Below are 23,760 nucleotides of genomic sequence, written 5' to 3'. Positions count from 1 at the left end.
ATTTATCTTTTCATCTCTCAGGGATTAAAACCTGGCACACAGCCTTCCGGCAAGTGTTTGTTCAGAATGTTAGAGGTGGGAGACAAGGGATAGGGCCAGAGGGAGAGGTTATTAGTTGCTGAGGATGCTTGAACGCAAGGAGTATTGGGGAGTCCGGGCTAGGAAAAAAGTTGTTTCTGATGACAACAAGGTAAGCAACTAAATAATTTCTGATCCCCATGATATACAGAAGCTGATTGCTCCCAAGATAGATATGGGGGTCCCGAGAGAGTGAAGAAACGAAGCCGCTGTCACATCTGAGCGGCGTTCTTAGGGGAAGAGGGAGCCGAGGAGAAAGGCGGGCACGCGAGGCGGAGCCTCTTTGCCGGCATCGGCCAGTGGAGGTTGGGAAGCCTCTCCTCTTTCCCCTCCCTGTTGCCTCCACCTGGCTCCTCCCCGTGTTCGCTAAGCTCCCCTCCCCCCTTTTCCAAGGACAGTGTGCAAGAAAGCCGCGTTCGAGAAGAGCTAAAACAAAAAGGCAAGAGGGGCCTTTGGGTAACGAGCAGGGGGAGAGCTGAGAGCGACGTGGAAATGGACGTTTTGGGAGGAGGCGGTGGGGAGAACGGAAAGGAGCAGCAGGGAAAAGAGGTGCTGTGGCATCAGAAGCAGAAGCCGAGAGGGGGATGGGTAGAGCAGTCCTGAGGAACCCTGGCCCCCAGGCTCATGTCCCTCGGCTTGCACGCGCTGCTCGGTTCCCTGGGAACCGGGGTTGGGTGGGTGGTGCTCGGACCTCGTTGCCCTGGGCTGCCGGGCTCCTGTCCTGGCGCTCATCCAATTCAAATCAGTGCACCTGTGATGCTGCCTCTGCGTTTTCACCCTTCTTCCTGCTTCTCTACACACGTGATTTTCTGTTTAGGTTTTAATAGGTCTTTATTTCTACTATATGTCACTGTGAGTCCATCAAGGATGCTTATATCTAAATCGGCGTCCATTTCTGTGTCCTGTGCCTATATAACTGTCTTAGACATGCAGAAGAATCTGAGCAGGTTTTTTTTGCGATCAGCACGACTAACCTTCTTCTTGTTATGGTGAATTCTCTCCCCTACTGAAGCCTCCGGGAGTGGAAGAAGCCTCCAAGTGTGGGTTTCTATCAGTGATGAGTTCCCAGAGTGAATGAGAAAGAAAAAACTCAAGGGAAAAGGGATCAGCATACTCATATGTTTTGCTCTTTTTCTTGCCAATTTTTGGCCTTCCTTTTTGCACTGCCACTTAAGTCTTTACTTTCTTGAGAACTGTAGAAATTTGGACACGAACACTAGTTAAATCGGAGAATGTCTCTAGCCATGTGTGTTTATATTTCTTTCACTATTTGGCACTATATGCTTTCTTAGGTCTTCTTTGTATCTGTATGTGTTAGAAGTACAGAGAATATGAAGCTGTATCTGTATCTATCTGTTTCACATATTTGTGTGCATTTTGTGTTGTTCATCAGTTCACTAATGCTTTAGGCATGTATTGATTGAACTCCTGTTATGTGCACGGACTTCGCTTAGGCTTTGATAGACTGTGGGAGAGTTTTAAAAAATGAACACGGTCCCTCCCTGGGAGAGTTTTCAGTCTAGTCAGGGAAAATGACTTTAGCAATCACCTCGCCCAAGGGTCTGCAAACTTTTTTTGTAAAATGCCAGATGGTAAACATTTTAGGCTTTGCAGGCCAGTCTCTGTTGGAATAGTCTACTCTGTTGTTGTAGCACAAAAGCAGTCAGATAATACATGAAAGAATGAGAGTGGTGTGGACACTGAAATTCAATTTCAGATAATTTTCACATGTCATGAAACTGTGTTTTCAACTGTTTAAAAATGTAAAAGCCTTTCTTAGTTGGCTGCCATACAAATATGAGAAGCGCTGGATTTGGCCTCTGGGCTATAATTTGCTGACCCCTGATTTAGTCTGGCCTTCTTTTTAATACATAATGAGCAATTAAAATACTACATACAGTAGTAATAAGTGCTATATGAACAATCCAGTTCCAGACAATACGTTATTTGAGGAATTCTAAAGAAAAGCCCTTTTGACCTGTGGTAACAGTGAAGGTTTAATAGGTTTGATAGGGGGGCAACTAAGACTGGTCTTAAATGATGGAGCGGGATATTGATCTATGGAAAAGGCCTACTGATCAATACAGAACTGGATTGCTTTCTGGAAGAGGAATGCAGTGTGCCCAGGCACAGGAATGGGGAGGAGAAAAGTAATGTTCAGGTGATGCTGGAACAATTCATGGGAGCAAAGGTTGAAGCTCTAGGCAAGGGCTAAATCATGGGATCTTTGAATGTCAACCCAAGAAGTTAGGACTTTGTCTGTCCGCACTGATTATATGAAGTATGTCTGTGAATCTGTGTCTCTTAATAAGGCTCTGTGTTTGTGTATGTGTCTTCATAAGTGTCTCATTGCATGCAGTTTATTGGCATGTATATAGATCTGTGTGTTTATGTGACCTGTGTTTTCATCAGCAGCTACCTTTATTTCCCCAGGTTCACAGCAGAAGTGTGATCTGTGCTTAAGGGCCATCAGCCCCTCTTCCTGTGAATGAATCCTCTCTCCACTGAGGCCTCAGGGGTCTGTGACCTTCCCTTCGAGGTTTATTTTGTGTCTCTCATAGAGTAGAGAAGGGAAACACAAGGAGAGAGAGAGTAGCTATTATGGTAGGCAATTCAGGTGGAAAGAGGAGGTGAGGACAGAAGAGACAGGGGTGATAATAAGAAGGGAGAGTAATAGGATTTGTAACTTGATTCTGAGAGTAAGGAGGAAATAAATTTAAAAGTAAAAGCTTTTAGCCTGTATAACTGGGAAAGTGATGATTTCATTGGCATTTTATGGATGCAGAAGTGTCTCGTGTTCCTTTGAGAGACAAAAATAAGGAGGTGTTCACATATCATGTGTGCATGACTGTGCATGTGTTACAATGATTCTGTGTTACTCTTCTCATTTGATAGTATGTAGTGTGAGGGCCAGGTCCTGAAGACAAAGTATCAAGAGAAGCTCAGGAGGCGAAGAGCCTGAGAGGGATGGGAAAAACCATAAAAAGTCCTAACCATTCCTGAGCCTGACTCTGTTAGCTTGCCCAAGCTCTAACGTGCCTTCAAACCTCAAACTCCAGTTCCAACTTAGCCCAATTCCATAACACCCAGCTCTATTCTTAGCCATAACCCAACCTACCCTCACTCTCCTGCTTCCACTTTGCTGGTTCTCATCTGATTCCTGTCCTCTGCAACAGCCCTTCCCTTCATTAAGAGGAAGGAATCCTTAAGGCTAACAACTTTCTCCTTCCTTTCTCACTTCTATCTGGTCAACCGTCCTTCTCCTTGACCTTTGCTTCTTCTCCAAATAGGCTCCAATTGGAGGGATTAGCCAGGACTTTTGCAGACTCGGGTTGATTACTGTGACATTTCAGCTTGTCACTTTGTGGGGGTGTGGCTCTCTTTTGGAAGAAGTTCAAGCTCTCAGGCCACAAAGCCCAGACCTGACTGAAGCGGCTCTGTTCAGTCTAACAGAGCCATTTCCCGAGCTTGTAGCACCTTGATCCAGCTGTGTCTTAACTGATCATTATCTTGAATTCTAGAGTGGATCATGACGCATGAAGAGCATCATGCCGCCAAAACCCTGGGGGTCGGCAAAGCCATCGCAGTGTTAACCTCCGGTGGAGATGCCCAAGGTAAGGAGGAGGGCCCTGCTTGGTTAGCCACAAAAAACATGGCCAATAGGCCCCCTTGAGTTCCTTGACTCCCCTCAGTCTGTAGAGTGAACTGCCCTCCTTAATATCCTCCTGCTACAGATTCACACTGGAATCTTGGGCTTTCCTAAAAATCTCTGTCGGGTCTAAATCCTCAAGGGTTTTGGATTTTATTTTCTCTACTTTTATTTACCTAAATCTTCATAAAACTTCTTTCCAAATTTCCCTGAAGATGTGGGTCCATTTTGGTCCTTTGATACCTAAAAGACTGGTGTTTTCTCAAAAAAAAAAAAACAAAACCCCAAAAAACAAAACAACACCAAAGAAAGAAAGGGACGGACAATATAAAATCATTGAGAAGGCAGTAGGGGGATTCACTTCAAGTACCTTGGAAATGATAGGAAAGTGAGGAGACCCAGAATTGGTGGTTGGTGGGCCCCAGCTCCAGCGTCGGTATCAATTCTGATACCTGCATTCCTGCACTGACGGCAGTCTGGCACCTCACTCTTCCAGCCCATGTCCTTCTCCTAGGCACAGCTTTGCTTCATTCTCTGTTTTCTCTGGCCTTCCCTCCCCTTCTATCCTTGTAGCCCTTGACCAGCACTTACTCAGTGCAGATCCGTGGTAGGGGTGGGCAGGGAGGCAGAAAGCCAGAGAGAACCCATTTCTGTGTTGCATCTAAGAAACCCAGGAGTCAGAAAAATCAGGTATATGGAAAAATGAATTGGGAGATAGGGGATGTGTGATTAATTTCACTTTTTTTTCTCCTTTGGTAATCTTGTATATTCTAATTTAATTCATTGAAGAGAGGCAGAATCTCTTTGAAAGGCATACCAGGGCATGGAGACTGTGATGAGAAAGAGAGAGAGAGAAAGAGATTTCAGCTGCTCTCCCCTTCCTCTGCACCACTCTCCCTAGGCTTTCCTAGACTTTGGTATTAAGCACCCACTTTGTTTAGGGCCCTGTTTCATATGTTATAAAGAAAATGATTTCCTTTGGGAACTTACAGTTTAGTGAGAAAAGATATCATATATTACTAGAATTCTTATGTAGGACACATAAATAACAATAATCAAGTGTGCCTTAAACCAGGTAGCATCCACTTGTACATGAAATGATAGGCCCTGGTTGGATTAACCAGGGAAGATGTCACAGAGAAGGCAGATTTCAAGAAACTGAACTCTTCATTCAGTGAAAGTGCTTAGAACAGTGCCTGGTCCATAGTAAGTACTCAGTAACTGTATAACTAATTAAATAAAAAGTGAATAATTGAGCATCAATTATTGTGTACCAGGAAGACAGAGGGCTAGAGCAGAAAAGTGGCCAGGAGTGAGACATCCTGAGCTCAGACGCTGGGCTGATTAGATACCAAGTCCGAATTCCCTGTCCAGTCCAAGGCCCTCTATACAATGCCATGTTTGGCCTTATGAAATTGGCATATTCTGGGGGAAAGGACCTCTATCTTCCACTCTAGCCCTCTGTCTTCAGGCAGGCAGCCTGTTTTAAATGTATGTTCACCCTATTTTTACAGGTTTACAGGAGCAGGGATTCTATTATCTGATTGCTGTTCCAGGAGTTATAATTTCCGAGGACATAGTCATCAGAAAGTAAAATTCACATCTAACAAACATTTATTCCTCATAGTTGGAATTAAATAATTTTGTTCTTATTCGAATTTCAATTAAGGTAGAAAGAAACTTTTTAGCATCCACTTTCAGAACGACAGTCACCAAGTCATTTATTAGTTTTTTTCAATCTTATCTCCTAGAGAACCATCACCCATAGTTCTTCTCCCGAAAGTCTCTTTCCAACAGGCTGTAATTGGAGACCCCAAATTACATGCTTCTGATATTCTCCAGAGCCCCACCTAGCTGTACCCAGAATACTCCCTGGTTGGTACCTGTAATCTTATCCTTGTCTTCCTTCTAATATGTCAGACAGCTGCTCATAGAGGGTTATTTCGGGCAACATGGAACAGCCAAGGAGAGCCTGGCCAGGATTGGCCTGGGGCCAGAATAGGCCAATGTGGTTGGATAGGAAAGTCCAGAGAGTTACTGGGACTACCTATCTATACATACTGGTCTGTGATTTCTAGGGAACTAGGAGTTTGAGACATAGGTCCACAGGCATAAAGGGGTCCTAAACCTTAATTTCTAGGAAAACACTCAGATATCCAATTTAGAGGCAGGAAGGATGACCTTTAGAGGTTGGTAGGGGTAAGGTAAGAAGAAGAGAGGAAAGAGGAGAAAGAATATTTTCTGGTGGATTTTTTTTCTGCCCAGTGGATTTGGATATTTTGTGTCCACCATCTGTTGTTTGCTTTAGATATAAAACCTTTTAAGTCATTTGTTCTTCTTAAATCATCCTCCCCTACTCTTACTTAGCTCAAGAGCAGGAACCAGTGTTCCACACTACATTTCAGAAAAATGTCTTTTGCCTTGTATCTTAAGATTATAAATTCATATCTCAGAACTCCAAGTATCCAACAGAGAATTCCATAGACCTTGTAAAAGTCTAAAAAATAAACAGTAGTTTCATATCTGTTGTGATTTCATTGAGTTAACGTTATCCTAAAGCGTTGATGGCTTCGTGTTGATTTTGACCTTGGTCTTGTCATCCACACAGGCCTTGCTTAAACCTTCTGAGAAGCCCCCTCCCTCCTCAGATTTCTCAGTTTTGATTCCTTCAATTTGAGGGTGTAGACTTAGACTTCTAGCCTCAGTGATGGGGCTTTGCCTCAGTGATGTCATAAATCAGCTTTGATATCAGTGCTCACCAATGACCTCTTGTTGGCAAGCCTAACCTTGCAGTTATTGTTTTAATTATCAAGAGCATTTGACAATGTTTTCACTTCTTAAAACTATCCCCTATGGCTTTAAAGATATTGCTAGGCCCTTGTCTCTTTTGTCTTTATGGTTGCTCCATATGGTTTCCATCATATAGATTCCCTCTTCCCTTGCCCATTCCCTCAATGTTGGTTTTCCTCAAGGCTCCATTCCTTGTCCTTTTCCCTTCTAATTCCACATTTTCTCTTGAGACAGTCTCTTCAAGTCCACATGGGTGACCCAAAGGAACTCAGCTCAACTATATGCAAATATGAGTATATCATCTCCACCCCATCTTCCCAAATCAAAACCTGCCTCTGCTCAGTTAATTGCACCACAATTTTACCCTTTGTGAAAGTCAGTCATGGGCATTTCCTTCTTCCTCTCTAAAATTTCAAAATCTAATCACATTGCCAATTAGATATAAGTCCTGTTGCTTTTGTTTCCTATGTGTCTCCTGTCCAGAATCTCTTTCTTATCATGAGTGTCAATCTCCCAGGCTAGGACCTCATCGTCTTTTGTCTCAGTTGCCTGCTAGCCGTCTAATCCTAGAGTCACCTCTTTCAACCTGTCCTCGACACTGCTGGCAGAGTGGTCTTTCTCATATGTAGGTCTCATCCTCTCCCTCTACTCTCAAGATTCTTCAACCATTCTCCATAGTCTACAACTTCTTTCTTTTTCTTTTTTTTGGTCACAGACTTTTTAAGAATCAAATGAAAGCTGTGGACCTTCTTTCAAAAGAATGCCCATGCCCATAACACTGTCACCCATGGATCCTTAGTCAAGCACTGGCTCATAGAATAAAAGCCCGACTTTCTCATGTGGCGTACGGTGCACATCCACCTGTGTAGCTTCGTGCTCATCACTTCCTATCTTATATTTTATTCTTTCTAAGGTTCCCGATATTCACCTTTTGTTTTATTCTCCATGCCTAGGACACTTGCCCCTAAATTGTCCACCTACCAAAAAGATTAAAAGGAAATTGTCCCTTAGGGCTCAGCACAAAGGCAGGCTTTCTGGATAGCCTTCCCAGGCTTCCTTCTGGCAGCTGAGATGCTCCTTCTCCATGTTCCCACTGCACAGATCTCCTCTGTAGGGATCCATATTATTACCATATTATAATTCTTCACAGGTCTTGAAGACCATTACCAAGTCCTTTATCTCTGCATCCCAGATACTCTATATTCTTCCCTGCTGTATCCCCAGTGCCCACATAGTGCCAGGAACATGCTAAGTATTCACTAAATATTTGCTCGGTGAATGAATGGACATCCATTTTGATTTGGAGGTTACAGCCATGTAATACCAACCTTTGTCAGCCTAAAAAACAGAACAAACAAACAAACAAACAACAAGCAGAAACAGACATTCTGGTCTTTTTTATTCTATTCCTTTACATCTAGCTTTGGATTATGCAGTAGCTCATGATGGATTTTAGTCTGGTGCTATAGATTTTTCCAATCACTGGCTTCTTTAGTGCTCACTAATATATGGTATTTCCTCAGGCAGGGGTAAGGACCATGTGAATAGATTTTAGATTGAAACAAAAACGTGTACTGGAATATAATGAAGAATGGTTCACAAGAAGTTGACCTTTTATAGTGCGATGATTCCTCAAACATCACCATGAGTTCCTCCTCATATTATAAGCCAGAGAATCTCAACTGTGGGGTATATGTATGTGGGGAACGTACACCAACTCAAATGACACTAAAAAGACAGGTCACCTAGCCTCAGAGAGTCATAGCTTTGTCCTAAAAAGCCTATCAAAGCTGAATGTATGCCTAGATTTGGTGAAGAAGGCAAAGAAAAACCTAGTACAACCACTAGGCATAGGAGCGCATAGCATAGAGGTCAGTAGTGTTGGTGCAGGCATTTTAGGACGTGGATTGAATCTGAGCTTTCTAAGAGTAGTAGCTCTGTGACCTTGACCTCTTGGAACTTCAGTTTCCAAAGTCTGGGAAGTGGAGGCAACTGCAGGATTGTGGATAGGATAAATTGAGATGATTTTTGATAAGCACTTAACAATGTCTAATACAATTAGCATTCAAGATTATTATTCCCCGGGTTCCCTAGGCAAGAAAAGGTCTTAGGAAAGACAGGATTTGGGGGAAATACAGTAATTCAATGTTAATGGGGAGGCCAGGAAACCTGGATGAGAGGAGTGTTCAAGATTCAGAGAAAAGCCTAGGAAAAGGACTGTTTCATATCTTAGATTCCAGTACTGCTTTTCTTAGGAGTAACCTCTTTCTAACTTCTTTCTTTCCTCTTTGCAGGAATGAATGCTGCTGTTAGGGCTGTGGTCCGAGTTGGTATCTTTACTGGTGCCCGTGTCTTCTTTGTCCATGAGGTTGGTCTCTACTTTGTTCTCCATTTCTTTCTCTGTGGTACTCTTCCCTGCCCCATCCCTCCCCTCACTCTTTCCTTACCTCCCAGTTGCATTGCTATGTCTGATTTGTCTTGGCTCTCTATCTACGTGGTCACTCCTCCCCACTCTTGGCTTCAGTAATGACGGTAGGACCTAGGAAGCTGCAGATTGAGTCCTCTTGTTGTCTGCTCAATTTAAAGGAAAAAGGTACTTGGAAGAATATGCACCACCTTCTCCTGCCAAATCAGCTTGTAATTCCCTTACCCCACCCTGCAAATTATATAAGTCCTTGGGGCAAAGGGACCAAGCACCTATGCCTTTCTCCCCTGCCTTGACTAGGCCGGTTCTCTTCCATGGGAATGTATCCCTAATAAGCTGCTTACGTGCTATTAGGCTTGCTGATCTTTACTAAGCCAGCAAGAAGAACTGAGCCTCCCACACCACCGTCACCTCCCCCAAAACAGGAAGAGAAGCTGAAATAAGTATTTCACAGCAAATGGAGTATATCCAGAGAAAGAGCCTTGGGAGGAAAGTGTCTCACTAGATTTCTGTATTTTATCTAACTTTCTGAGGTCCTAATTCCTTGTTGTGTCCCTTCTTTTCATTTCCTCTTATTCTTTGTTCACTGTCCTTTAGGTAGGGTCTAGTTGTCTTTCTTCTCTTAAATGTTACAGTCTCTTGTCTTTTCAAGTCACATTCCTCTCCCTCCCTCCAACATCTTCTTTTCCTTTGTTGTTGCCACAACTGTGTTATCTATCTCCCCTGAGAAATAGATTAAAGAAATTGGGATGAGCCAAGAACAGAAGGAATTAAGATTACATATTAGGAAGGACATCAAGAATGGGAAAAACTAGAAGAAGGTATTGAAAAAGTTAACATCGTCTTCCTTGGACCATGTTAAATATAGTAGTCTCACAGTATCAAGGAATCTGTGATGGGAGCGAGTGACTTGATGCTCCAGGAACCTCTTCCCAGGGGTCCTGTCTTGATTCTGGGAATTTAAGAGGAAGCCTAGCAGAGACTGAGTGGGTATAATGTGCCCCACAGGGTTATCAAGGCCTGGTGGATGGCGGAGAGCACATCAGGGAAGCCACCTGGGAGAGCGTTTCGATGATGCTTCAGCTGGTAAGTTCTAGAGGACACCTGTCCCATGTTTGTGTTGTCCTTGTCTCGCCCTACTCCGCTTTGGGTTCATAGTTTCCCAAATTTCCTGCCATATGGTTTGATGGGAAGGGATTCAGTGACAAGGCAGGGGCTGTGTTTGCCCTTTACTTTTTTGCATTTGAAAACATCATCCTGGCTTCCTGATGCGGGGTAGGGGGTGGGGATGTGATCACAGGACGGTTTGCTCTTTAAATAAAGGTCATAGGCATGACTTGGGAAACTGGAGCGTAAGCAAATCCTGCTCTGGGGTCACGGGGAAGGTCTGGCCCTGAAAATAACCTTACCAGAGGACCGGAGCCAGAGCCAGAGTAGAGCTGAAATATGCCAGTCCTCATGTGATGGCAATGAGGTGACCAGAAACCAGACCATTTAAGGGAGGAAGGAACCGAGGAAGCCTTTCTGAGTTAAAACAAAACTAAATATACCCTGATCGTAGCCATGGCCCTTTCTGCCACTTTGTTTAAGTCATTATATACCCATTTTTCCAATTTACTGAAAAATCTACAAATTACATTTGTGTCTCCATTCTTTACCTCAGTGCCCTACAAATCCGTGGGAAGAACTGTAATGTGCAGCGCTTAGTGAGGGTTCTAACAGGTGATGGCGCCTGCCATAAAGTGGTCTGAGAGTGAGCCAGGATTCTCCATCAGTGTCCCCAAAGTCCTGACTGTCAGGAGCTTATATGATTTTTGAAAATAAGTATACGCAACTGCCCTGATCAGTGTGGCTCAGTTGGTTGGGCATCGTCCCACAAAGGGAAAAGTTGCTGGTTCACTTCGCAGTTGGGGCACATGCCTGGGTTGTGGGTTCAGTCCCCAATTCGGGAGAGGTAATCGATCAATATTTCTATCTTGCGTTGATGTTTTTCTCTCTCTCTCTCTTTCCCTTCCCCACACTCTAAAAATAAATAAATAAAATATTTTTTTTATTAAAAAAGAAAAAGAAATAGACATTGTTCTCTTGGGGTATCTATAAGCCCCAGGAAATTTAAGGCTTTCTATAACCAAAGCTATATTTCTAGCGAATCCCTGGATTTTGTGGTTCTTTCTGCTACTGCCGTAGATCCCAAGGAGCAAAGGGGAAAGATTGGCAGTGCCTGGTTACAATTAGAATACGGATGAACACAGGCCAATAATGGTGGGCCAGTAAGGGATATTTTCAAAAATTGAAGTCACTGCTACTTCTTATACTTTTAAAAAAATGTGAAAGGTGGAGACTATTTCAAAAGCCAGTAGGCATGTATGAATTCCCTTGTTCTCTTTGAGGAAAAGCACTTTGATAACAAAGCCTTCAAGGAGAAGGGTCGATCTTAGCAGCCTTCCAAGAGATGTAGCAGAAACTGGAAAGACTCTGTGACATCCCAGGCAGCGTTATTTCCCTTTCCTTTAGACTCGACAAATGACTCTTAAAGATGTCAGGAAACTTCATAGGGAGCCATGTGGTTATGTCAGTCTGTCACAGTGGTGGAACAGGGAAATCTTAGCACATTGAGCCCAAACATGGCAGTGTCATCTGGTAAGCTGGCTTCTGCCTCTTCCCCTAAGGGAGGCACGGTGATTGGAAGCGCCCGGTGCAAAGACTTTCGGGAACGAGAGGGACGGCTCCGAGCTGCCCACAACCTGGTGAAGCGTGGGATCACCAATCTGTGTGTCATTGGGGGTGATGGCAGCCTCACTGGAGCCGACACCTTCCGTGCTGAGTGGAGTGACTTGTTGAGTGACCTCCAGAAAGCGGGTAAGACATTGTTCTCATCAGTATTGTTTGTGTGTGCGCGCACACCCCCTTACCTCCCACTGGAGAAAGTGGTTACCCAGACAACAGAGGCGGTCTTTGCCCTCCTTTTCCTTCCATTGCTGACAATTCCCATGGGTTACCGTTCCCTCTCTGTCTGGTCATGTGACCTTTGGCATGCCAGGCACCTCACCCAAGGGCTCCTGGTTTGCTTTCCATTGTCAGGTAAGATCACAACTGAGGAGGCCACAAAGTCTAGTTATCTGAACATCGTGGGCCTGGTTGGCTCAATTGACAATGACTTTTGCGGCACCGATATGACCATTGGCACTGACTCTGCCCTGCACCGGATCATAGAGATTGTAGATGCCATCACTACTACTGCTCAGAGGTAAAGAGCTGGGGGTAGGCAACGTAGGAGGATGGCAGCTGGAACGGGCTATAGGGCCATGGGCTAGAGAAGATTAAAGTGTTGGAGCTATGGTAACGATAATGACTAGTTTTCTGAGGCTAGAACACATGTTTAACTAGAAATTATCTTAGAGCACTGAAATTACACTGTTCTTGAAATACTGTAAGATTTGCCTCTTGACACTGTCTAGCCGACTGTCCAAACATGTAGCTCTGAGGCCTTTAATAACTCTGAGACTCTGGGGTCTCCCACATGATTGGTATTCAGACTGAGATGAATCCAAGGAGCCCAAAACCAGAGCCACCCTTCCAGCCACATCGTAGAGATTGCAGAGGCCATTACCGCCACTGCTTCGAGGTTAGGGGACTTGCAGGCGATGTGGGCTAATGGGAGGGTGAAAGTGTAACAGTTTACTCCAGGGGAATCCTAGAGGACTGCAAGTTAGTTGAGTCCTCCCTTCTTCACTTCCTTTCCCTTTCTTTCTTTCTCTTCCCGGGCTCCGCCCCTTGCTGGAGCGGGGCCTCAGTACTGACACCTTTTACTGCTGTGCTTTCTCAGACCAAGGAAGGACACCTTGTGGCTAAAGTGTTTCCCCTAGGTCTCCCTGTTATTTCAGGAAGCCTGCTGGAGGGTCTAGCAGCATAAATACATCTCTCAGAGAGGTTACTTGGCCTAAATGTGGGTGGCAGCTTGATTTTGGCCATAGGGACACTTGGACTGTGTTAAGTGTCTGTCTCTTGCAGCCACCAGAGGACATTTGTGCTGGAAGTGATGGGCCGGCATTGTGGGTAAGATCTTCATCGTGACTCATTTATCCCATGGACCCAGCCATAGCCCTTTTTTCTTCCCTGGAGGGTCCAGAGGGGTCTCGCAGTGGTAGCAGACCGGGAGGTGCACACGGCCCTCTTATGCCCTCCACTCCAGCTCCCATACAAACCTACGTGTACCTGTGTGTCCATGTGTGTACATGCACGGGCACACGGACAATGTGAAAGAACACACAGTGCTCTGAGATTGAAAGCCACTGTGGGAGGTGAGCACAAATAGCAAGTGCTCTTCAGGGACAGAACCTCCTCGAGAAGCTGCCTCGAGGGTGCTCTTACCCTCACCCCGAGAGTGGAATTGAGTGAGGATCCTCGGTCCTCTCACCAAGTATGGGACTGGTGAACTTGTTGGACCCAGGTGAGCTATTGGTGGAGTGTAGCTCCTAGTGTGATGCTTCTGGTTCTCATCTTAGATACCTGGCCCTTGTCACTTCTCTCTCCTGCGGTGCCGACTGGGTTTTTATTCCTGAATGTCCACCAGATGATGACTGGGAGGAACACCTTTGTCGCCGGCTCAGCGAGGTACTGGCACTTTTTCTTTGCACTTAAAAAAAAAAGTCCCTCACCCCGTTTCATCAATGACACCGATGATGCATCCCCACCCCATTGGTTCATTCCACTGACCATGTTCCCCTTCGTGCTTGACCAGACAAGGACCCGTGGCTCTCGTCTCAACATCATCATTGTGGCTGAGGGGGCAATTGACAAGAACGGGAAACCAATCACCTCCGAAGACGTCAAGAATGTTAGTATGAACGAAGTCAGAGATGTCTTGAACACCTTGCTCACCCCTGGCCCCATTCCCTTGTGATTTCTGTGTCTCCCCTTAGTCCTTCAGCACATCTGTCCCTGGGTTTCCTGCCCCATGATTCCCTCCCACCCAGGACTCACTGCAAGAGAAGAGGCTAAGTTGCCCATAGTTCATCTACATCTCTGTTTTCTCTCTCTGACTCCGTATATCCCTTTCTTTGTTCCTCTCTTTGTCTCTTCAGCTGGTGGTAAAGCGTCTGGGATACGACACCCGGGTCACTGTCTTGGGGCACGTGCAGCGGGGTGGGACACCGTCAGCCTTTGACCGAATCCTGGTAAGTCATGGGGCTTGGCAGCCCTCCCTCCCCTGCAGGGCTCTGCTTCACCAGCACGGGGGCTTAAACCTCTGGCCACGCTGTCCTGCCGCAAGCCTCTGGGCTACAGCGGCCTTGACCATTCCATACATCCAAGAGTTCTCTTCTGTTAACAAAGATGATGGGAAACTATATGCTCCCCCAATAGTGAGGTCTGATATCTCAGAGCTGTGAGCATCGGTGAAGTTGTTAAGATCTCACCTTAGACGCAACAGTTTGAACCCTCTCATCCTGCTTTCATTGGAAGAGACAGGCGATATTCTTCCTTGTTTTATCAATAAGAAGGGAATATTATTAAACCTCATTGATCCCCTTGAATACTGCAGTGGACATGTTTCTCCGGAATCAGGTAGAATCCTTGGGGTTCGATGGCAAGAGGAGGAAGAGTCGTGAAGCTTTAGGTGAAATCTGGGTAGGGAGGTAAAGCCAGTAAGTTGTTGGCTATAGTCCTTAAATGTGGGACTCAACCCTGTGAGTCGGAAAGGGCTTGAGTGCCTGGCTTCCCAGGCCAGGCCAAGATGAGGAGGCCTGAGCCAGACTGTCCTTGGTGCTTGGGTTCCTACAGGGCAGCAGGATGGGTGTGGAAGCAGTGATGGCACTATTGGAGGGGACCCCAGACACCCCAGCCTGTGTGGTGAGCCTCTCTGGTAACCAGGCTGTGCGCCTGCCTCTCATGGAGTGTGTCCAGGTGGTAAGTGCTGTCCCAGCGCCCCTTCCTAACAGCTCCAGACCTGCCTCTGAGCTGGAGCTTACGGGGAAAGAGACCCATTTCCAAGGCCACTGGGACGGGAGCAGAAGGAAAGGCCGCGCGGTGGAGGAAGAGGCACATGGGGAAAGAACGCAGCGGGCTTCGCACAGCAGCTCGAACCTCTCTAACCCCATCTGTGAACTGTTCCTAAAGAAAATGGGAGACTCTACATCTTGCCTAATAAAGAGACCCATTATCTCACGATATCCAACCTCAAACCCTTTTATCATGTCTTGCTTAGAAGATAAAGGCAATCGCTCTCCAAACTTTCTTAAAGGCAGGGGAATATTATTAAGTTCTGGCTAGTTAGCTTGTATCTTTCTCTGACTTTTATCCTGAACGTGTTTCTCTGAACCAACGTGAGGCGCTAATACTCGCCTTGAGACCTGTTATAAGGGCCCGAGAGAAGGTGTGTTATGGGTCTGACGCAACACCCGGGCTCTGCCGAGTGCTCGGGGAGCGCTGTGGCTCCTGTGGAGGAATCACGCTGATGCTGCAGAATGAACATGATGGCCAAGGGCTAAGGTGTCTGGCCTGAAGGGCTGGCTCCCCGCCTCTGGGCCTGCTTCTCTCTGAGACTCCAGGGTCCCAATGACCTGCAGCCCAGAGAGGCTGCAGCCATGCTTGGAACTGTAACTTGCTTGGAACTCCCTGACTGGGTTGTCTGCAGCATCTTCATGCGCTCACTAGTATAGAGGCTACTTGAGGCTTGGCCTTGGGTGTGGAATGGAGGAAGATGATATTTTATCTGAGCTCTGCTCCACTATGTCCATAGTCTAAAAAAAGAGCATTGAATCAGCCTTCTTCTGTTGCTGCTCATTACTCAGAAAATTAAGGGGAAAACAAAAATACTTCTGTGAGACTTTGGGGGGCATAGGAAAGGTGGGGTGCAGGGTGGGCAGGATCTAGTCACAAGCCCAGAGATGGGCTGAGTCGCCCTGGGGGTGGGAGTCCCGCTGTGTAGAACCTGCCCTGGAATTGTGATCGTTGCTGTGCTTCTTCTTCAGACCAAAGACGTGACCAGGGCTATGAATGAGAAGAAATTCGATGAGGCCATGAAACTGCGAGGCCGGTGAGGGAATGCCCAGAAGCTCATGCGCTACGGCAGTGAGATGCCACACGAAGCCCAGTCACAGAGCTTCTGGCCCAAAGCATGAGCTTCTGCCTCTTCTTCTTATTGTCTGTGCACACTTTCTTCCCCAAGAGAACTAGTTGTGAGGTGACCAGGAGGCTCTGTTCATTCCAAAGATGCCCTTCCTGGGATTGGCCTTTTATGTCTGATATTTCTCTCTGTGCACCCCAGCTAGACCGTGAGCTTCTCTAGGCATGGGGCAGTCTCTTGTGCCGGGCCTGGGAGAGGAGCGCTCAGGAGTGGCTGATGAATTAGTGCCCCGTTTGCAGCCCCTGCCCAGTCCCTGCTCTTGCCCCACTTATGTCCGTAGCGGTTTGCCCCGTGGAATTTCACATTGGGAACAAAACTTCAGACCACCTCCCATTGGCTGCTGGCCTGCGGAATGGCCTGAAGAAACCCGTCTCTCTCTTTGTACTTTTTGCAGGAGCTTCATGAACAACTGGGAGGTATACAAGCTTCTGGCTCATGTCAGACCCCCGGTATCCAAGGTACTGGCAAGTCGTTCTCCCTACTTGACCCTCTCCCACCCCCAGTCTCCATTTATGAAGTGCTTCCCCCAATTCCTACTACCTACAGCCTTGCCACTGCTTTGCCCCACTATCACCTTCAGTGCTGAATTTCTGACCCTGCTAAGACAACTTTCTCTTAGCTACTCAGATACCACCTTTGTGTTCTTAGCGTGCCCTGACTATCTCTAACCCAAGACTCATGTCCAATTCAGGGCTGACAAGATAGCATGCAAGGAATGGGAAAGAGGGCTGATATATTATGTATTCTCTGGGCAGTATCTGGGCATAGGCACATCTGAGTGTGTTTAAGCCACCTCTCCCCTTGGAGTACTGTTTCTCTATATTTCGTGCATATCAGAATCATTTGGGTTGCTATGCAGATTCCTGGGTTATTTCCCCAGAGGGGATCGAGAGCTGGGCGAGAGCCCAGGAAGATGCAGGTTTAACGAGCTCCCTAGGTAGCTTCTGCTGCAAGTGGTCCAAGGAACTCACTTTGGGAAACGCTACTCTGGAAGGTCTCTTATTCATTACATAATGATATCTGGGATCAGGGATAGCAGTTTATCAATTTGTAATCAAGAATTTTGCTTCCATACTATGAGGGAGCAAGCCGTGTGGGTGTCCCCTGAGAGAGGGGGGTGTGTCAACCGGCAGGTGTCCTGATCCAAGGACCATAAGGGACTCAGCTTCCTTACTGACCTGCCCTTCTTTTCCCTGCTCCCTGCCGGCCTCCTCCTCCACAGACTGGCTTGCACACAGTGGCCGTGATGAACGTGGGGGCGCCGGCAGCAGGCATGAATGCGGCCGTCCGCTCCACCGTGAGAATTGGCCTTATCCAGGGCAACCGAGTGCTGGTTGTGCATGATGGCTTCGAGGGCCTGGCCAAGGGTCAGGTACGGGGATCGAAAGGAAAGGGGGTGATATTCTGGGGCCATGGAGCAGTCCTGGGGGGATAAGTGTGGCGGGGGTGACCTGTCTGTCCTCTTCTTTCCCTGCCCCTCACTACCTTTCTTTCTTGGGATTCGAGCCAACGTGGATATTTAAATTTAGGACAGTGGGAACAGGCAAGGGCCACTGTGATGAACCCTTTGCAAGCAACACGTCTCATTTAATTCCCTGTCCCGACGCTCAGCACAGTGACTGACATAAGTAGGGGCTCATTATTTGTGAATGAGCAGTAAGAGGGGGAGATGTCCGACGAGATGGGGAAAAACGATCCCTGGTGTTCCTCTTCCAAAGAGGGGTGTCGGGGGCGGGGGTCAGAACTCAGGGGGTGTCGGTCCACGATGCGAACCTGTGCGGCCCTTGTGTGCAGATTGAGGAAGCTGGCTGGAGCTATGTCGGGGGCTGGACTGGCCAAGGTGGTTCTAAACTTGGGACTAAAAGGTAAGTGGCTTTACAGGAGGACCTCCTCCCAGTTACCCCTTAAAGGTGTCCCTGGGAATGTGGGCGTCAGTTCATCAGGTCAGCGGCTGCTTGGACCACAGCTGCGAGCTGAGACTTCTCCTCCCTAAGTTCGCTAAGGGCAGACATGCCCATCCAGCCTCTTCTAGCAGCCCTGGCAACTCAGAGCCCCAGGGAATGTTATTGCACAGGGGTGGGTCAGGGAGGGGGCACAATCAAGACATTATAAGTGAAATGTCCTCTAACTTTTCTCTCCCTCAATTTTACTGTCTCTTCCCCAAATTTCAAAATCCTCGCTCTCCACTCGCACCCCCCACCCCACCACCCCTCAACCCACTAGGACTCTGCCCAAGAAGAGCTTAGAACAGATCAGCGCCAACATCACCAAGTTCAACATTCAGGGCCTTGTCATCATTGGGGGCTTCGAGGTGAGTGCCCTGCTGTTTCTTCCTCTTGCCCTCCCGCCCTCCCTCCTTCCCCCTCTCCGCCCATTCCTGCCCCTGCTGCTCTCTTCTCAGGCTTACACGGGGGGCCTGGAACTGATGGAGGGCAGAAAGCAGTACGACGAGCTCTGCATCCCGTTTGTGGTCATTCCTGCCACGGTCTCCAACAACGTCCCTGGCTCGGACTTCAGCGTGGGGGCTGACACAGCGCTCAATACGATTTGCACGGTGAGAGCCCACCACCGCTGCCCGTGCCTCCGGCCAGGGGTATAAGCCCTGGGCTGAGTCTGGTCCTGGAAAGTAAGGTTTATGTTTTTGTGCCAACCAAGCGGCAGTGTTTGAAAAATGCTTCTTGATGTCCAGGCATTTGCACAGAATTTATTTCACCATTCATATGGTGTTTCTTCTCACCTTGTGTGCCTTCTAACCAAGAAATGCATCAGGACCCTGCATACCAAATGTTTTTTTTTTTTTTCCTTCCTGAGGTCATACAACCTAATTTCTGTACTTTGAGCAACAGAAAGAGTAGGTACACCATCCTCCCAGGGGACAGTTTCCACAGTGTGCTTGGCAAATGTGCCTGCCGTTCCTGAAGGCAAGAACTTGGGGTATAGGGGCCCTCGGGCCTGGGGAGGAGATACTTCCAGAGTTGAGTCATGACAAGGGCCACAGAAGTGACGAGCACCAGATCCCTGACCCTGTCTTTCTCTGATCCTTTGTCCTCGCAGACCTGTGACCGCATCAAGCAGTCAGCAGCAGGCACCAAGCGTCGGGTTTTTATCATTGAAACCATGGGTGGCTACTGTGGCTACCTGGCCACCATGGCAGGACTGGCAGCTGGGGCCGATGCTGCCTACATTTTTGAGGAGCCCTTCACCATTAGAGATCTGCAGGTAGGCAGCCACCCAGAGCCTGCGAGGTAGCCCTCCCCTGCCCCAGCCTGTCCCCACTGTCCCCACAGCAGCCTGAGCTGTGAGAGCTGAAGAGGAGGACAGAACTGATTGGTCCATGGAGTCCTGCGAGGAGACTGGAAAGAGCACCGAGCAGGCGTCCCCTCGTGTAACCTCACGTCGGTGGCCACAGCACCTGTTTTGGAGCTTTCATTTTGAAGGAGGGCGTGCTGCTCAGCCCTTATGTGTGGTTTTCATTTTATGTTCAGAATAGACATGCCAGGGAGGTACTGTCTTCCTACTGCACATGAGAAAGGTTGAAAGAGGTTAAACACTTTTCTAAACTCATAACCGATTGAGAAAGTTGGTGATCTTTCTGCTACATCATGCCACCCTTCCCAAATTCCCTTGCTACCAAAGTGGACTCTTTTCATTCCATTTTTGAGGAGGGGATACCCTTTCACCTCCGGGGTTAGGCTCTGACTCCTATTGCACAGAAGGGCCATATGACCCTTATTTTCCAAGATCACAGTTCACTGGAGGGTAAAAGAACCGCACCATGGAGGGGGCAGCAGGCTGAAGGGACTCCCCAACCAAGAAGCAGAGGGTGGACTCTTCCTCCCCTGCCGCCGACTCAAAGCCCAAGCGAGGGAGCTCGTTCCTCCCGGGAGAGTCACTGCTGCACAACCACCGACACCGAGAGCACAGTCAGTCCTCTGAGGGAAGCAGAAAGCCCTAGAAAGGGAAAGTGAGAGGAAGTAGGAGGGGCTGAAAACTGACAGTCACCACAGCTGTCTCTAATTTTCCGTCCTCCAGCCCTGCCTGTCTCAATTGGAGGCTTCATTTAAATTTCGGTCTGCACTGAACTTCATAAAAGGGATCGGGCCCAGGAGCGGCAACAGCTCTTCCATGTCCGTCCTTCCTGGGTAGAGGCCTGGCCAGGGAGGAGAGGTCCCAGCACTTGCTGGACCTTACGCACCCCCAGCCAGGCTTAGGATTTGTTGTTTCATTTTCAGGCGAATGTTGAACATCTGGTGCAAAAGATGAAAACAACTGTGAAAAGGGGCTTGGTGTTAAGGTACCTCATCCACAGTTTGTTCCTAAATGAAGAGAGAAAATAGCCAGGCTTTGGCCTTTGCCCTCAAATGGATCTGTAGTCGGGACCCTGAGGAATCTGTAGACACAGAGGGAAAGAACCTGAACCACAGGAGGAGAGAAAAGGGCGGAACAGAGCCTACACAGGCAGAAAACGAGGTGGAGGGATGGGGAGACAACCAAGGTCACGGGCTTTTGGTCTCTACCTGGCAGGAATGAGAAGTGCAATGAGAACTATACCACCGACTTCATTTTCAACCTGTACTCTGAGGAGGGCAAGGGCATCTTCGACAGCAGGAAGAATGTGCTTGGCCACATGCAGCAGGTAGGGAAGACACCCCAGCCGTGCCCTTCACCAGAGAGCCACGTTCCGCACCAGCCATCACAGCTTCCACCGGCCTCTCCTCTGCTGGGGGCTGCTGGTGCCAACATAGCATGTGAGCCTTAACAGTTGCAGAACCAGAACATCTTTACCCTGGAAATGACATTAGAGATTGTGTGGCCCATCCTCTTCGTTCAGGGCAGGGTTGCTCAACTTTGGCACCGTTGCCATTTAGAGCAGGATAATTCTTTGTCGCAGTGGCTGTTCTGTGCTTTGCAGGATAGTTTAGCAGCATCCCTGGACTCTACCCACAAGACTCTAGTAGCACCTCCACCCCGAGTTGTAACAAGTTAACATGCTCCAGACATTGCCAGTGTCCCCCTGGAGAGGGCAAAACTGTCTCCAGTTGAGAACCACTGATTGCAATGAAGAAAAGGAGGCCCAGAGAGGAGAAATAAGTTTTTCAGGGCCGTTCATTAAGCTTGGATGAGAGCCAGAATGAGCCTAGTGCATTGCTCTTCCTAACACACTATTTCACAGGGAGCCTGTGGCGCTATTTCCCACAGAGCCTGTGGAATGAGCGCAAGTGCCTGCTGCTGTTGGGCTCCATCTCCGGCTAACTGGGTTTCAAGGGAAAAGGAATTCCTTTCTACCACCCACATCCAATCCCCACATTCAATTCCTGCCCAAGATAAGCCTCACTCACAAACTGTACTAGTGGTCTGAGGCCTCCCCCATCCTAAATGTCCCCAGCTGATGCTACTTAAGCATTGACCTTTGATCCTTCTCTACCCACAAATTTCCGGTATCTCAGTTTGAATGAGCTTATCAACCCCTGCAGAAATGGGGTACTATTGTATTCAAGTATAAAGACCTCTTTCCTGTTGTTCCTCCCCACTTTCCCACTTACTTTCTCTTAGTTCAGGAAAAAAATCTACATGTTTTATACTATTCTGAGGTGCTACCAAGGGCATCCAGACTGGGCCACAAGGAGCACTTACTTTGATGCCATTGATGATGAGGACTGACAAAAGCTGCCAGGTTGACAAAGGGGAGGGAAGTGACCAAGAAGACAGTAAGACTAGAAGTACATGAACAGGGTCTGGGAGCTGTGGAGCTAGAAGAGGCCATTGTGAGTCATCCCTTTAACTAATTAGTAACTCCTACAGCTGACAAACGGTCAAATATGCCGGGCCAGCTCATTTTCCCAGAACTATTTCAGAATTTCCTTTCATAATTAGATTTCTGGATTCCTGTTTCTGGCTACAAATCTTGGGCCCGATCTTTGCTTTTTCTCTGTGTGTTCAGATATCTTGGCTACTTAATTAGAGTCCTTCCCTCTGTAATTTTTATGATTCTTTTTCTAGGGTGGGAGCCCAACTCCATTTGACAGGAATTTTGCAACTAAGATGGGCGCCAAGGCTATGAACTGGATGACCGGGAAAATCAAAGAGAGTTACCGAAATGGTATGGGGGGGGAAGAGGGGGAGGCCCCTCCCCAGAGGCTGGTTCCCCAAGTACCTAAAACCTGATTGACCCATCCCTTCTTGCAGGGCGGATCTTTGCCAATACTCCAGACTCGGGCTGCGTTCTAGGGATGCGTAAGAGGTCCCTGGTCTTTCAACCAGTGACTGAGCTGAAGGACCAGACTGATTTTGAGTAAGTACATCTACTTCCTGGAGTGGTTCCCTCCCTGGTAATTTCAAGTTCTTCTTTCACCAACCTGCTCACTGTCTTCAGTTCTTCTCTTAGGAGTAACACCCGTAGTCATACCTACTCAAGATCTGATGCCTGTGCCCTAAATCCAGGCTCTGTTGCTCAACTTCTTCCCATAAGCCTTTGATAGAAGTTGATTGCACTGCTGAAAGATCAGATCATCATCTACCTCATTCCTCTGTAGGCACCGCATCCCCAAGGAACAGTGGTGGCTGAAGCTGAGGCCCATCCTCAAAATCCTAGCCAAATACGAGATTGACTTGGATACCTCAGAGCATGCTCACCTGGAGCACATCAGCCGGAAGCGGTCTGGAGAAGCTCCTGTCTAAGCATCCTTGGAGTGAGGGGAACAGATTGTCTGATCGTGGTCAGCTCACCCCGACAGATCCAAGTCCGTCTATTCCCAAGTGTTTTAGCTTATTTTTCATTAGGTTTCCTTCTATTCTGTAACTGCAACTAAGGTCAGCTCTGGCTAGGGGGCAACAAGTGAAAGCTTGTTTTAGGTACAATTTATCATGACTTCTACCCCAGCTTCATTCGTCACACAAGGCTGGGCTCATCTAGTGCTACTGCTAGATTTCAGTTACTCGGTTAGAATTTTCCTAAAAATAAGCTTTATTTATTTCTTTGTGATAACAAAGTCTTTGTTCCTCTACTACTTTTGCTACAGTGACAAACAATAACTACACTAATAAATGCCAACTGGTCACTGTGCTTTTGGGTTTCCTGTTATTTTCTTCACTAATAGAATGTAGTATGGCCAGACTCTGCCCAAACACAACACTGGGGAAATGCAGCCTGTGTGATCACCCCATGGACTTCTGCAGCAAATCTTGGCTCTGTATACAGGGCCCTAGAACATAGCACACTGGTCCTCACCCTCATCCTGCACAAGTCGCTCCTGTATCCTCTGCAGCCAATACGATGCTCCAGTCTCCCTTAAGCCAAAGTCCTATTTCACCTCTTGATCACATACCCTATAAACCCATTACCCAGAGTTGGTTCTTCCCAACTATGCTGTGATCTCTACTCCTCTCCTGACTACCCAGGGTTTTCCCTTCCTAACTATTGCCCTTTACTGCTTCCTGGATGAAAGCCAGACTCCATTTGTGAGGAGACATGCACATTTGGAAAGCTTGGGAAATTGAGGCACCCTGTCTGGGACCTGGTTTTCTTGAAATACTATTTTGGAAAGTTGTCAGTTCTTGTTCAGCTTAATTTTTCTGTTCCACATCAATAGCTTCTTCCTCCTTATTAGCAAGTAATGCAGTTGGTCTTCAGGACTGGGACTACAAATTATACCCAAAATGGCCAGGATGGTGCCCTGTCAATGCCAGGTTTAA

At 47.3% G+C, this 23,760-nt stretch overlaps 1 protein-coding gene across 1 annotated transcript; it reads left to right on the top strand.

Annotated features, from left to right (window-relative positions):
* Positions 1–416: 416 nt before the first annotated feature.
* On the top strand, positions 417–23,141 carry PFKM (phosphofructokinase, muscle). Its single transcript, XM_054591179.1, has 23 exons — positions 417–517; positions 3,600–3,692; positions 8,812–8,885; positions 9,951–10,028; positions 11,612–11,801; positions 12,024–12,189; positions 12,954–12,998; positions 13,448–13,556; positions 13,684–13,779; positions 14,027–14,119; positions 14,724–14,849; positions 15,914–15,978; positions 16,463–16,526; positions 17,291–17,440; positions 17,863–17,933; positions 18,292–18,379; positions 18,470–18,622; positions 19,123–19,287; positions 20,301–20,362; positions 20,593–20,704; positions 22,069–22,168; positions 22,255–22,360; positions 22,602–23,141. The coding sequence occupies exons 2-23, from the start codon at positions 3,608–3,610 to the stop codon at positions 22,744–22,746; spliced, it is 2,343 nt and encodes a 780-aa protein (XP_054447154.1). The 5' UTR covers positions 417–517; positions 3,600–3,607; the 3' UTR covers positions 22,747–23,141.
* The last annotated feature ends 619 nt before the right edge of the window (positions 23,142–23,760 follow it).

The sequence above is a fragment of the Pteronotus mesoamericanus genome, unplaced genomic scaffold (genome assembly GCF_021234165.1).
Source record: "Pteronotus mesoamericanus isolate MK-2021 breed Mesoamerican mustached bat unplaced genomic scaffold, CSHL_Meso_final scaffold_21, whole genome shotgun sequence".
Lineage (NCBI taxonomy): Eukaryota > Metazoa > Chordata > Mammalia > Chiroptera > Mormoopidae > Pteronotus > Pteronotus mesoamericanus.
Note: the sequence above shows the minus strand (reverse complement) of the source record. Positions and strands in the feature narration are given on the sequence as shown.

What these genes read in the sequence shown, in the direction of transcription:
- PFKM (XM_054591179.1), top strand. Translation starts at nt 3,608, where the DNA reads ATGACGCATGAAGAGCATCATGCCGCCAAAACCCTGGGGGTCGGCAAA. An exon ending in GAGTGACCTCCAGAAAGCGG is followed by an intron (nt 11,802 to 12,023) that starts GTAAGACATTGT and finishes TTCCATTGTCAG; the next exon opens with GTAAGATCACAACTGAGGAG. An exon ending in GTGATGGGCCGGCATTGTGG is followed by an intron (nt 12,999 to 13,447) that starts GTAAGATCTTCA and finishes TTCTCATCTTAG; the next exon opens with ATACCTGGCCCTTGTCACTT.